The 14,384-nt window shown below is 41.9% G+C and overlaps 3 protein-coding genes across 5 annotated transcripts; 2 read left to right on the top strand and 1 right to left on the bottom strand.

The window, feature by feature from the left end:
* Window positions 1–1,466: 1,466 nt before the first annotated feature.
* On the top strand, window positions 1,467–8,042 carry sp9 (sp9 transcription factor). Of its 3 annotated transcripts, none has more exons than XM_037488525.2 (3): window positions 1,467–2,097; window positions 2,486–3,577; window positions 7,922–8,042. In XM_037488525.2, exons 1-3 carry the CDS (start codon window positions 2,077–2,079, stop codon window positions 7,964–7,966), a joined length of 1,158 nt encoding a protein of 385 aa, XP_037344422.1. In that variant the 5' UTR covers window positions 1,467–2,076; the 3' UTR covers window positions 7,967–8,042. The 3 variants fall into 3 exon arrangements, with proteins under 3 accessions (XP_037344422.1, XP_037344421.1, XP_037344420.1); XM_037488524.2 differs by having other exon boundaries at window positions 2,486–3,564; window positions 7,922–7,999; XM_037488523.2 differs by lacking the exon at window positions 7,922–8,042 and having other exon boundaries at window positions 1,468–2,097; window positions 2,486–5,029.
* Window positions 5,786–11,108, bottom strand: cir1 (corepressor interacting with RBPJ, CIR1). Its single transcript, XM_037488522.2, has 10 exons — window positions 10,681–11,108; window positions 9,719–9,813; window positions 9,423–9,496; window positions 9,268–9,281; window positions 9,107–9,159; window positions 8,968–9,016; window positions 8,515–8,635; window positions 7,593–7,699; window positions 7,224–7,309; window positions 5,786–6,930 (listed from the first exon to the last, which is right to left on the bottom strand). Exons 1-10 carry the CDS (start codon window positions 10,750–10,752, stop codon window positions 6,210–6,212), a joined length of 1,392 nt encoding a protein of 463 aa, XP_037344419.2. The 5' UTR covers window positions 10,753–11,108; the 3' UTR covers window positions 5,786–6,209.
* Window positions 11,109–11,240: 132 nt separating this feature from the next.
* Window positions 11,241–14,270, top strand: scrn3 (secernin 3). The gene is made up of 8 exons (XM_037488526.2): window positions 11,241–11,351; window positions 11,592–11,748; window positions 11,847–12,028; window positions 12,205–12,404; window positions 12,928–13,140; window positions 13,242–13,404; window positions 13,488–13,668; window positions 13,758–14,270. Exons 2-8 carry the CDS (start codon window positions 11,593–11,595, stop codon window positions 13,917–13,919), a joined length of 1,257 nt encoding a protein of 418 aa, XP_037344423.2. The 5' UTR covers window positions 11,241–11,351; window position 11,592; the 3' UTR covers window positions 13,920–14,270.
* The last annotated feature ends 114 nt before the right edge of the window (window positions 14,271–14,384 follow it).

Below are 14,384 nucleotides of genomic sequence, written 5' to 3'. Positions count from 1 at the left end.
ACGCCGTGAAAAAAATACAATGATTTTATTCGTATAGCTGAATTCTACAAACATAGTTCTTTAAAATTAAGTGAATGGTATAAATCAAATATATCTATTGTTGAATAAAGCCTGATTTGTTGGCAATATTTTTTTTAATTTTCTAAAATCTGAACGTCGCACTATCATAGGCGGCTACACAAATATTCATGCAAGATAATTAACATAGACAGAAGACATTAGATCATGTTTTTTTTAAAGGTTAATCTATAAATAAAGACTTTTTATTTTCCGGTTATTTAATATTATGAAAGTCTAATGTAAAACAAGCCTCTGTTCTCGTTTAACGCTCGGATTAATCTGACTTATTTTGCAACAATAAACTGTATTTATGCAGAATAGACATTTAATACGGTTTGTGCACTCAGACAAATTGTCATGATTGCGAAAAATGATTCAATTTTCTTGGCAGCGTGCAGTATTTGATGAGGGTGATATTTATTCACCCTTCCAAAGGTGGTGGTTTTAAGAGTATTCGAACAAATTGGGCCTGTTTGGACTGGCAGCATTCACACTCAATAATGGAGCATTATTTGCACGTTTTGACTACTGTAATGCGCATCTTTCGGTCAAGACTGTCTCTGGAAAATTGCCCCAACTTTTAAAGGGATGATGGTTCACGTTTAAGCGCCGGTCAATTCTACATGATGCCATTATCTCTGTGCGTTGTAACAAGCGATGGGAAATGTGGACTCGTTGGATTGTGATATCAAAAGAGAAAAAAAGAGAAAAAAGTCGAGAGTCGAGGAGAGCAGTTTTAAAATATAAATGAGTAGATTGGAGAAGCATACAGCTGCATTTGTCACATGCAAGACGTTCCTCGTGCATCCTGTTGGAGCAGTTTAATGGAGATGCCTGGTGGCCTAAAAACAGGCAACATCTGGAAGATCCCGACTTTTTTTTCGCCCATAAAATAGTTCTCGTTTTTAAACACATGCACACGCCCCGTGAATGTAAGCTGTCCTTCTTAATTAACCCCTCACCTGCACTCGGGGTGGGAGTTGTGTGTGTGTGTGTGTGTGTGTGTGTGCGTGTGTGTGTGTGTGTGTGTGGAGGGGGGGGGGGGGGTTACTCGTACGGAATGGCCGCGCGTGAACTGTAACATTAGCACGAGAGCAGACGCACGTATCTTTGACTGGAAGTAAACAAACCGTATGTCAGTGGATACATACATAGTTTTTTTTTCACGTTTTCAGGGAAAAGTCTTTACCAGTTGTGGTTTGGAGAGCAGCAGATGTCCGTGCTGTCGGGCCTGTGCCTGGACTTCTTCACTCAACTTAATCCGTCCATCTGTGATTTTCTATTATCTACAACACACACACACACTGAGCATTCGAGGCATAGAGCACATATGCACCCCCCCCCCCACCCTCCCCTCACACAAGCATCCACTGCGCCGTGCCTAACGCACCGATGAAGGCACCGGCACCAACGGCGCCCCTCGTCCTGCTCAGGGTGCTGCGTGCCTAAATGGCAACGCTTGTCAATGACGTGTTGCGCATGATCTGAGTGTTGAAAATCAGAAGGGAGACCTGGAGCTGCACGGTGTTATCACAACCCACAAAACGCTTCGAAATGAGTGAAAATCTTACCTCTTGGAGAACTGACGTGCGAGCTCTATTCTGCAATGAAAGGAGACATTGAGCTTTCGCGTGAGAATTCACTACATAAAAATAACTGTATGCGTTAAAAAAAAAGAGGGGGGAAAAAAGAAGCCAAATCGTGTCTCGTGTGACAGTCAGAGCAGAGGCTGCACGGCAGATGATTGACGGCGGAGTTTGTGGCGTTTCTGCGGGCGGTCGGGGCTCTGATTGGCTGACTCCGTGCCCAGACATCGACGCCTCCGTCGGATTGGCTGCGCGCGCTCGCCAGCTGTACTTCAAAGAATCACGCTCCCTACAACTAGGTAGTTGTTGGTGAGCTGCGAGCCAAGAGAGAAACCGTGTGACCCAAAGTCAAACACGGCGAGTCAGGATCCAATTGGAGCCGTACAGCACTGACATCGCGAGCACACTCATCCCAGCACAGACCCTGGATATGGCAACGTCTATACTTGGGGTGAGTCCCACTTTGTACGCGAGAGCAAGTTGTGCGTAAAAGTTGTGGTAACCTGCTGCTGTTTGCTCCCTGCGGAAACATGCTTGCTTTCGAGTTATGCTTGTGTTCTTTTATTATTTCCTCTGTTGATTACGACTACATATTTAATTTATTCATATTGGCGTTATGCAAAATAAAACTTCATGAGAAAGGCGCTTGGATCAGCTTAGCTGACGCAGTTCACAATCTGTGAAAGTTGGTGGAAAATGTTGCTTGTTATTGTATCTTAGCTCAAATGATACATTTCATAATTACAGTTGTTATCATTTATAACCATATAGCCAGTTTTTCTTGTTGCTTCCGAAATATCCAGATTAAATGAAACTTTGATGTGTGTGTGTGTTTTCAGGAAGAGCCACGGTTTGGAACTACACCTCTAGCTATGCTGGCGGCCACTTGCAACAAAATTGGCAACACCAGTCCCCTCACCACTTTACCTGACTCGAGCGCTTTCTCAAAAGGTGGATTTCATCCGTGGAAAAGATCCTCCTCGAGCTGCAACTTGGGATCCAGTCTGCCCGGGTTCACGGTAGCGACTAGCCGCGCGTCGACAGGACTAACGCCGACCAGTGGCACGGGCAACAGCGCCTTTTGCTTAGCCTCCACGTCCCCGACCTCGTCGGCGTTTTCCACAGAGTACAGCGGTCTGTTCTCCAACTCTGCGGGGGTCGCGTCCCAAGAGTCCGGACAGTCGGCTTTTATATCCAAAGTCCACACGTCGGCGGAGACTCTTTACCCCCGGGTGGGGATGGCGCACCCGTACGAATCGTGGTACAAGTCCGGTTTCCACTCGACCATCTCCGGCGACGTCGCCAACGGCGCGTCCTCGTGGTGGGACGTCCACACCAACCCCGGGTCGTGGCTCGATGTCCAGAATTCCGCAAGCACCCTCCAGACCTCACTGCACACCGGCACGCCTCAAGCCATCCACTCCCAGCTGAGTGGCTACAACCCGGACTTCTCCTCGCTGACGCACTCGGCCTTTAGCTCCACTGGAATCAACCCCAGCGCGTCCCACCTGCTGTCCACCGGTCAGCACCTGTTAACGCAGGACGGGTTCAAAACGGTCATCCCCGCGTACACAGACGCTTCTGCCGCCAACGCCATGATTTCTGGGGGCAGTTCAGGAATAAGTAGCTCCTCGAGGTCATCCCGGCGGTACTCCGGCAGGGCGACGTGCGACTGTCCGAACTGCCAGGAGGCCGAGCGACTGGGACCTGCCGGCGCCAGCCTGCGCAGGAAGGGACTCCACAGCTGCCACATTCCCGGCTGCGGTAAAGTGTACGGAAAGACATCTCACCTCAAAGCGCACCTGAGATGGCACACTGGCGAGCGGCCTTTTGTCTGCAACTGGCTTTTCTGTGGCAAAAGGTTCACTCGGTCCGATGAGCTCCAGAGACACCTGCGCACCCACACCGGCGAGAAAAGGTTTGCATGCCCGGTATGTAACAAGCGCTTTATGCGGAGTGACCATTTGAGCAAGCACATCAAAACGCACACGGCCGGTGGAGGAGGCAAAAGGGGCAGCGACAGTGACACCGACACCAGTAACCTGGAGACCCCGAGGTCCGAGTCGCCAGAACTTATTTTGGAGGGGGTTAATCCCAGAATCACTGTTAAGGATCCGTCTCCTCAAGACGAGCCCTAATGAGGTTTCCACCCCGCCACAAAAAAAAAAAAAAAAAAAAATCAAACCAGATTCAAAAACTGCACAGCGTTGAAAACGGGTCTAATTTGACGAGACAATAAAGGGAGAAAATATTTCAAGAAGCGATTTGCAAAGTCTTAAAAAATATGTTCTCCACAGGCGTAACGAGTATTTCATTCGTAAATCCATCTAAAGAAAACACAGGCAACTTCAAAAATGAAATGGATGTTTGAGGTGGCGCGAAACCTGTTGAACTTTGGTTGGACAATGTGAGCTACATCTTGTATATTGACGACTAAACTATGTGTTATTTTCATGTAAATGTTAGGCTATGATTGTTTTATTCGTGTTGGTATCCTGGAAATCAGGGAGTTTACTTTCGACGCACTTTGTGGATATGTATGTATACAGCTTTTTCAACTTTGGTTAACCATTTTATTTCTTTGCTAAAAAAATCTATATATAAATGTTTACCTGTATAAAGTCACACGTATAACACTTTCATTTTATCGTAATTAAAACATCTTTAAAAAAGGCTGAAATTGTGTGATGGAGATTTTATATATACATTTTTTTGGTTTAATTATTTATGTGAGGTTTAAATTTCAAAAATAGTTCAATTTAATTGAGAAAAAAATGGAGTTCTGCTCTTAGGCTATTTTTCTTAAAAACACCAATAATACCTTCACTTTCACTATTTCCCCTATGGAATAAATCAATGTGTAATGCCCCGGCAAAAAACATTTCATGCCCAAATGACAATCTTGTTAAATGGTATTAATTATGACTTGGAGCACATGGCAGCCCCATGTGTCTTGTATTTGCGATTAGGGATTCGTGTCTTATCAAATATCTAATTAATCTCCGAGACATCTTTTGTTCAGTTTCACTTTATCGGGAGGTTTCCAGGGGGGTTTGACGACAAAGGGCCCCCTGAATATTTATTCTAATTGTCCAAATTAACTGCTCTCATTTGCATAGCAATCGATGGACCGAGAATAGGGGATACGGCGTCGTTCTCTTGGCCAGAAGCCACGGAGATGTTATGGGAACAGTTTTTTAAACTTGAGAAAACGAAAGAGGGCAAAGAGTCACATGCAAATGCCTGAATGCGAAATGCTCTTTGCTCGGCGCAGTCAAACGGTGCCTGCGCGTTATTTGAATATCAGTGGCCCCGTGTTGAAAGGGTTCAAGGATGCTCTCTGACTTCTTTGTGCTTACCCACTGCAGCGTCCGACTCTCACAGGGGGAGAAAAAAAAAAAAAAAAAAGAGCCGGGGAATAATTACAGCGCGAGGCCACGACTGGGAATACGTCAAGGAACGGCGTCTCATCCAGACACCCTCTTTCTCTAAAGAGGATGTTAAATTGACCAGAAGGCAATGGAGGGGAATTATTTTCATTTCCTTTTGTGCAACAGCGGCTTCAAGTAAACGGCCAGATAGGGAAAACTATTAGACATCCTATTTGAATTTCATCCAAAAATATAAAAGCTAACGTTTTACGAAATTTAAGCTCTTGCGGTTAAAATGTAATTATTGTAACCTTTCATTTGAAAATCAAAAATCGTTTTTCAGAGTGTCTTACGGAGGCTGTTATATCTAAAAGTGTAAATGTTAGCAAAAAAAAAATAATAGAATAACAGGAAGAATTGTCCAATGTAGGAAATATAATTATTTAATAGTTATAAAATATAAAAATACTGCGCCTCCAGTGTGTTTACACACTGCATATTTGTTTTGTTTGACACCCGCAACAATTCAGCAGGACATAATTAAAAAAACACATTGTGTCAAAGCATTCAGGGTAACCGGCCTGAAAAATATCAAAAGTTAAACTAATATTCTGCTACCATGTGACCAAAATGAAAAATTACTTATGTATTTATTAGATATGCGATAACGTTGATAAACGGCTCATTCTTCATTTTCAACCAATTTCAGACGCTGACTTTTTTTCATGCATCGTAAAAAAAAGGCAATTTTTTGATGAAGACGATTAGAATTTTAATCAGATTTTTTGTAGCTATCACCTCAAAACACCTTACAACATGAATATTTTGTAACGACACCACTAAAATTAAAAATAAAAACAGCAGCAGTGACAGAATTGAGTCTAGCGGCCAATAAAAATGCATCCAATATTTTCCCATCAACAGATCATAGCTGCAAATTGCCTCAAATGTTAATCAATTAGTTTAGACCCTCTAACGGGTACAGGACAACATTGAAGCTGGGTACATTTTCTGTCGACTGCTTCCCTCTACTGGAGAAAAAGGAGACCTACTGCAAAATATCTTCAATTAAAAAAAAAAAAAAAAGAGGGAACACTTTGATTACCAACAACATTGTTGCGTTAACAAAGCCAAGAAAAAAAAAATCAACATGTTTTATTCCATATTGAAAGAGTGAACAAATACAAACACGTCAGTGCTTCCGTTTTGTTCTCTCTTGGCTTCGCTCTCTCCTCTCTCTACTCCTACTTCCTCCCCTGCCCTCCCTTTCCTTCCTCCTTTCCCTGCTCCTACTCCTCCCATCTGCTGTTCTGCCTCTCCCTCCATCTGTGCCGCTTCTGGTCCTCTCATCCTCTCTGCTGCGTCGCCCGTCTTCACCTCTGTCCCCCCCGCCTCTCTCGCCGCTCCTCCTGGTGTCCGTGGCGGGCCTGGAGCTGCTCGCTCTCTGGCCGTCCCTGCCGCCGAGTCCCTTTCTCTCTTGACCTCCCTCCGGCTTGATCTTGTTCACTGGGCTGCGATTCGGACTCCTGCTCCTTCCCCTCTCGGCCTTTGTTTGTCTGTAATCTGCGGACGCCTCTTCACGCCGCTTGTGTCCGGTGTGAAGGCTCGGCGACCTGCTCCTGGGAGACGAGGCCCTTTTCTGACTCTTGACTCGCCGCTCACTCTTAGAGCTGTTATCCCGACAGGAACCTTTTTTCTTGTTCTTCTTCCTCTTTTGGCTCTTGAACTTGCCGCGACTGTCTGAATCTGAGTCACTATCACTGCTGCTGCTGCTGCTGGTGGTATCGGAAGAGTCACTTGAGCTGTCACTACTCTCGTGCTTTTTCTTTTGTTTACTTTTGCTCTTCTTCTTCTTCTGTTTTTTGCTCTTCCTTTTCTTTGCCTTTTTTTGCTTTTCCAGCCGATCAAGTTTTCTGTAAAACAGAAACAAACAGAATATCAACGCAACAAAGTGTGCATGTACATTTAAATAAGGAATTTAAAATACATAAGATAAAATGCAATGATCTGATTTTTTACTATTTTGTACAGATACAAAACTAGTGATTTGCTTCAAAGTTTAAATATTTACAAAATAAATTCAAAAATACCAGTAACCGTTTAATTCAAAAGAATAACCTTAAAAGATAAAAATATTCAAACATATTTTGGTTGACTAATTGAAGCTTGCATAATATACATTTGAGAGTTGTGCTACATTATTTACCCAAGGAGCTTCTGCTTTTGCTTGGTCGTTAGTGACTTCAGAAATTCGACCTCGGGATCTTCCTCGTCATCGCTGGCAACGTATTCCTGCAAAAGCACGGAACGGCACAACAATAAAACAATTGACCCTCAAAGATACATTTGACAAAATCAATATTTGAATACCATTGTGGAACATCTTTAAAAACTGCTGCAATTGAATCCATCTGATCTGTTCTCTTCAGTATCTACACACTGTGTCTATATATATATGCTAGGGACGCATCAAAGAAGTATAGTTAGGCTCTTCTCTCTGAAGGGTAGAATACGTGTATGCCTGTTCTTATATCGTGTTTTGTGTGCAAAGATGGGATTGTGAGAAGGCAATTACCTGCGATGGATCACAAACAGTAGAATTCCTACCAAGAACACATTTTTTCAGGGCAAACCCACTGTTTCGCATCTCCGCCATTAACTCAGAGGGGTGCATCGATGGACCTGTTAGCACAAATCACAGCCTCAGAGTCCCATTGATGTTAAACCCGAGCCAACCACTATCTCCACAGTGGGAATTTCAGGGGCGGCTTTGTTAACAGAATGGGACATCAAATCAACTCACTCCACTTCCGGCTGAGCAAATCATACAATATCATTCTCTGCCAGAGCAGCAGTTAGATGAATCAGAATATACAATAATTACATATTTTTCTCCCGGCACAGGAAGGGGACCATTACAGCACTCGACCATCAACAGCCACGCACTGACTGGACTCTCCCAGGGTAAACATTATTACTTTACTCAACTGGCTGATTGCAGAAGTCAGAATCAGCTCAAGCCCGGGAGCTCCAGCTGAAACCCAACAGGACGGATACAGTAGGTGTACCTGCTGCACTCTGTGACAGACTGAAGACGCGCATCAAGCGCTCCTTGTTCTTTTGTGCGACTGTGGTTACTCTACTGTTTTATTTTCTTCTTCCAATGCATAATGAACTATGTTTAACAGAAATATATATTTCAGCAAGTAAACCTTTCAATTCAACTTTGGATGGTTACTTCATTTAAGTTAGACATTCATGGTGGATCCCTTCGTTTAATAATATATTTATATTTTTAACATGAACTTGTATTGTGATGAAATTTTCAATTAATGAATGACCCCATTCAATTCAATAGCATCACAATAGAAACTGTATATAATTGCAGCGGCTTGTTATCAAACATAAAATCAGCATTGAAATGCATCTATAAACAAAGAAACTGCAGGGAATGTGTTCAATATGTCAGCTTTAGACAACTGTTGTAAGTACTATACCTGCTGCTTCCTCTGTGGCCACAGAGCTGGCATTGATCCCCGACAGCCCATAGAGAGGACACTCTCTGTCTGTGTTCACGTGGCCCCATTTGTGACACTTGATGCACCGCACGTTGCGCACCTGAGGAGTTAACAGGCATTACTACAAATTGTGGAGATGTATGCATGATTATCTAAACAAAACGCTTCAAATAGTTGTTTGAAATGATGGAATTATGAAGCAAATACATTCCGAAATGTCTTAGACTTTATATACAGAGTCTGATTTGCTTTTTGAAATGTTATGTTTAACAATACATAGTAGATTTAATAATATAGTGGTTCAAAAACCAAATTTGCATCTCTTTGAATCCACTTGTGACCCTCACCCTGCTCCCCTTAAATGTATTCCCTTGCTTGGACATCACTGCTGAAGGCTATATGCTTCAAACCAATAAAAAAAACATCACACACCTGGATTCCAAATGGCTGATCTCTAACATTCATGTCATCCTTGGCATATCTACATGAGAATTAAGGATTAAATAAAAAGCAAATTCTGAGTCTGGAACATTGTGCCAAAATATGTTATTTATATAATTAAAATACATACTTCTCTCGAGGAGCCCCCTTCTGCCACTCAAACTTGTACTCCTCCTCACCATCCTGAAAAAGACTCATCTTTGTTAGCAAATTTGAATGCGTTGACTTTTCTTGATACAAACAAGTGGAAACAATGTAAGTTGAAGTGTATATATTTAAAATGGACTATACCTCTTTTGTTTCTTCTTCAGGACAAAAGACAATTTTGGAATAAAAAACAAACACGGGTATTGAAATGTTAATCAGAAAATCCTTAAGAATTACATATCTTGGATAACATATAATAATACTTAGTTGGGATCAGAGTGGTTCAGGCGATTCATTACCTTTGGATGCTCCAGGTGGAGCCTCGTACATAAAATTCAGGCCATTTTTAACCCGATCATCCCCAACCAACACCCTAGAGATAAGAAAACAACATGTGTTATTTTATTGGTGATTATTCGGATTGTGAAGTAAAGATGGGTGTTTAGAAAAAGTTGTATAAGTTACTGTTAATATGAAAACTACACATAGAGATTATCAAAAAATGAATTATCAATAAACAGAAAATGGTTATTTTTAAGATAAATTATATTAAAAGACCACATTTTAATACAAGAAGATTCAAGGTATCACTGACCTGTTGTTGTAACAATCTTGCTCCTTCATGTATGACTGCAAAAGATCTTCTTGCTTCTTCTTTTCGAAGGTGAGTTTCTGTTCTGCTATCCATACCTGTAAAATAAAATGAATTGTGAAAAGTGAATTACTGCACATATAAACTTCTCTACACATGGACAAAACATTTTTTTCCAGGACTGCTTATTTGCCGACACCCAGAAGCACAAAGAAGTACGGAACAGGACTACAGAGGAGTTTGATTTGAATGTGCTTCACAAAAATACATTGGCTTTTGTCATTTATAGTAGTTCATTATTATTTTGTATTCTTAACTAATGGTTGAAGGCATAACCATTAGATATTGTGACAGGCATTTTAAACTGTGTTCTATATCTATATTCCAATGAATCAGAAGGTAACTGACATACGGATTGATTGATTATTTGTTGAATACAATTTTAAAGATAGGGTGTATAATATGTACTAATTAATAGATCAGAGAGCATTTTTATTGAAAAAGCATACTAACTTTCATCCAGACAATACGATTACGTGACATATTCCATATTGAATATGATTTCTCACTCACACAACGCAGATATGAGCACTGGGGTAATTACAAGAAAAAGGCCATTTTCAATCAACTTTTTTAGAATTATGGGAAATTAACATGAAAACTAACTTATTCAGAATATTAACCAAAAAATTGCGGCAGGTAAAGTTAAAATGGTAACTTTAGTTGGATATGACTTATCCAACTGTAGTGCGAGCGAGCTATCTTAGATCATGTGTCTATGATCCTATGGTGAAAATGCTATGCAGTCAACATTTACTGTCAAGTGACCTAAATTATCAAAGTGGATTCATTTCAGCTCCTGCTAATTAGCAAAGTGGGCTAGCAAAAGCAAAACAAAGTTAGCATAGCTCACTGGCTAGCTAGCAGATCTCAAAGCAGTGACGCTAACTGAAGCTAGCACTCACCTTTTTGATGTTTGACTTGGATGCAGGATGGAAATCCTTCTTACACATGAAATTTGCGAAGGACTTCCCCATGATTGCCCTATTATAACGTCAAGTTGTAGCGTTCACTTTTGTCTTATAGAGTCGCTAGCGTGTCTTCCGTTGCATACAAACACATCCGCCTGCGTGAAGATAGTTCTACGATGGTGTTACGGGGAGCCGTTGAACATCTCGGAACTAATGACGTAACTAAGTTAACGAATGTTATGAACTAACGTTAATTCACTTAACGTTAAATGCCTACATATTTATCCCAAACCACTGTGTGACACTAGAAATTTACTCAAATATAGCTTGCATTACATCATTTAAAAAATGCTAACGTTAACGTTGCTTCGTTGGATATGCTGTGATTAAAGCGGTAAATGGTTATCGTTACTTGATCAAACGTTACCGTTATTTTGATGACGAATAGGGTTATACATAAACGTTATATAATTGAATACATAATAGAGATTTCGTTTGGTATCTCAACTGGTTTAATGTCGAATGAGGAACTGACTTCAGCTTAGTCACGTGACTTGGCTGTTTCCGATTCAGGAAACGTGAACTCTGACCGATGACGTCACATTATATTCAAGGAATGAAAACAGAAACTTAGACCGACAGTTCTGAGTTAGCGTCAAACGAAGGTAAGGCTACTTTATTGTAATGTTGAGTATGGCAACATCCGTGACTTTACGTGACACCTCACACTAGCATGTACATCAAACTGCACACATCCAACTTTAGTCCTAACGCTAAATCCGATGTCATTTCATTGACAGTAATTCGAAGTATTTATTGTAAAATATGTTTGCTTCCTATGCTAAGGCATCTGTTTAGTAAATAGTGTAATCCACCCATTCAATCGCTCCCATTCTGTGACTCAGAATGTACCCATCCTCCTGTGACACCTTCGTGGCTCTGCCACCTTCCACCGAGGGACAACGCATCATCTTCGGGAAGAACTCTGACAGGCCTTGTGATGAAGTCCAGGAGGTGGTGTATCACCCTGCCGGAGACCACGCTGCAGGGGACAAGCTTGAGGTAGATTCCTCAGACAGCATTTCATGGCAGTGACCTTCAGTTGCCCACAATGTTTCTTGGTGAACCTGTGTTTTCCTCTCCCCCCCCCCTGCGAACAGTGCACATACATAGAGATCGAGCAGGTGGCCCACACTTATGCAGTTGTGTTAAGCAAACCAGCATGGCTGTGGGGCGCCGAGATGGGCGCAAACGAGCATCAAGTGTGTATTGGAAATGAAGCAGTGTGGGGCAGAGAGAGTGCAGATGGCGACGAAGCGCTTCTTGGCATGGATCTCGTCAGGTTTGTTTCACTAAGCCTACTTATTTTTCTTGCCAAGCTCCTATCCACTCAAAATGCAACAGGGACTTTTTATGACACTGTAGTGACTACAAACTATTCTGTACATCACCATGTTATTAGTTCACCGTACATTTGTGAGAACACAAAAATTCAAATGTAAATCTGTGACTTTCTAGGATTGGACTTGAGAGAGCTGATACAGCTGAGAAAGCTGTGGACGTTATTACTGAGATGCTGCAGAAATATGGCCAGGGAGGAACTTGCATGGAGGATGAGTGCAGCTTTACCTACCACAACAGCTTCCTCATTTCAGACCGGAAAGAGGCCTGGCTGCTGGAAACGTCAGGGAAGCACTGGGCAGCAGAGAGAGTGAAAGGTAACGGGGAAAATAATATCTACTATGATGTAATAGGTCAAGGCCGGCCCATGTAACCTTGATTAATTGACAGTTTTCCCGTAATAAATGAATTCTTGTTAAATACAATTGTCCACCAGATATATCTTCATAGTGGAGCTTTTCATTTTTCAATTAAATTCAGAAAATCATTATTTTTAACATGTATGGTATTTAATGTTATTACCGTTATTTCACATTTAACAAAAAGAAAATCAAAGTAAAATGGTAAAATACCGTACCGTATTTGAGTGATCGTTCTGGTTGTTGTGCTCCATCTTTTCTGTGACCAGGTCCTTCTCAGAGCAGCTTCCGGTAGCTTCTTCATGATGATCTTAATGCCTTTTTAAATTTTCACCGTTGCTAAAGTCTGCTTACAACAGCATCGGCATATCACACAAAGTAGTAGATGTATAGATCCAGAATCGCATCAACACTATTCTTTTTCTAGTGACAACATTGCACTGCTTAGGAAGTTTTTTTTTTTTTTTACACTCTTCTCTAGGTGGCCATCGCAACATCTCCAACCAGTACAGCATAACCACTAAGATCGACAAAGAGCATCCAGAAATGAGGGAATATGCGCGAGGCCAGGGCTGGTGGGATGGAGCGACTCCGTTCAACTTCTCCACCGCCTTCTCCTTCACGACCACAGCCAGGATTGAAGCCTCTGGGAGCAGATACTGCGAGGGGAAGAAGTTGCTGGAGGAGAACAACGGTTTGTACTTCACCGCGGAGAATCGACACACACACACACACACACACACACGAGTCTTTTCCATCTGCTCATGCCCGTGTCGATTTCATTTAAAACCCAAGGTCACATCACTGCTGAGACGATGATGGATATCCTAAGGGATAAAGATAGTGGCATCAACATGGAGGGCTCGTTCATGACAACGGGAAGCATGGTGTCTGTGATACCCACGAATCCTGCTCTGCCGGGGGTTCACTATTTCACAGCAACTCCGGGCCCTGAAAGGTACGGCGCTCGATTACACGTCAGCTGATGATGACGTCTTTTGAATTCACTTCAGATTATGACCGAGGTTACTTTTTCAACAGGTCTGTATTCAAACCTTTCGTCTTTGTGAAGAACAATATTGAGCTGAAGGAGACTTCTTCTCCCAGTTACGGGGCAGACGACCCCGTAAAGAAGAAACCCCGCTTCCAGAGCAAGCCGGACCGCAAGCACGCGTTGTTCCTCAAACACGAACGGGTGGCGGCTGTCGTTGAATCCCACGAGGTTTAAAGACTTAATTCTGTCGCTTGGCTTAGTGGGCTCACGGTATGCTGAAAATGTACTGACAATTTTTTTTTTTTCAATGTGTATAGGACAGAGGAAAGAAGATCACCGAAGGTATGAGGGCCCTGGAGAAGGAGAAGAGGACAGAGATGGAGGAGATTCTTTCTAATGGTATTAAGGAAGAGGATTTTTTGGCGAATCTGTTTTCCAGCTGTGTTCAGGGGGAGATGGGTCTCTACGGCAAAAGATGAAACCACAAAACATGTAAACAAGGGAGAAAAGCAGTAGACACTTGTGCATTTGAGCTTGTTTGGGTGTACGTACAAACATGATTGTATAATAAATTCTGAAAAAGTGGATTGTAAAATAGCTGTACAAAGAATAAAGCAGCCGAGGACACTATTGACCAAAATGTTTTGTGTATCAAAACTATTGACCAGGAAGATGAAACAAAAAAGTTACTATGGGTTCATTAAACAACATTTATTTAAATACATGCAAATCATAAATATGCAGCCAGTGCTTCACTGAATCAGTATTTTATCAAAAAGACACTATGGCAGTTTTCTCAACATGTTTTGAGGTAATCAAAAAAAAAACTTGTCAATCACAAAAGATTTACAATTAAGCCTTTTGCTTTGTTATATTACTTTTTACCTGAGACTCCCCCCCCCCCTCCCAACACCTTCAAGAAAAAACATGCATCAACAACAGGA

The sequence above is a fragment of the Pungitius pungitius genome, chromosome 10 (assembly GCF_949316345.1).
Source record: "Pungitius pungitius chromosome 10, fPunPun2.1, whole genome shotgun sequence".
Lineage (NCBI taxonomy): Eukaryota > Metazoa > Chordata > Actinopteri > Perciformes > Gasterosteidae > Pungitius > Pungitius pungitius.
Note: the sequence above shows the minus strand (reverse complement) of the source record. Positions and strands in the feature narration are given on the sequence as shown.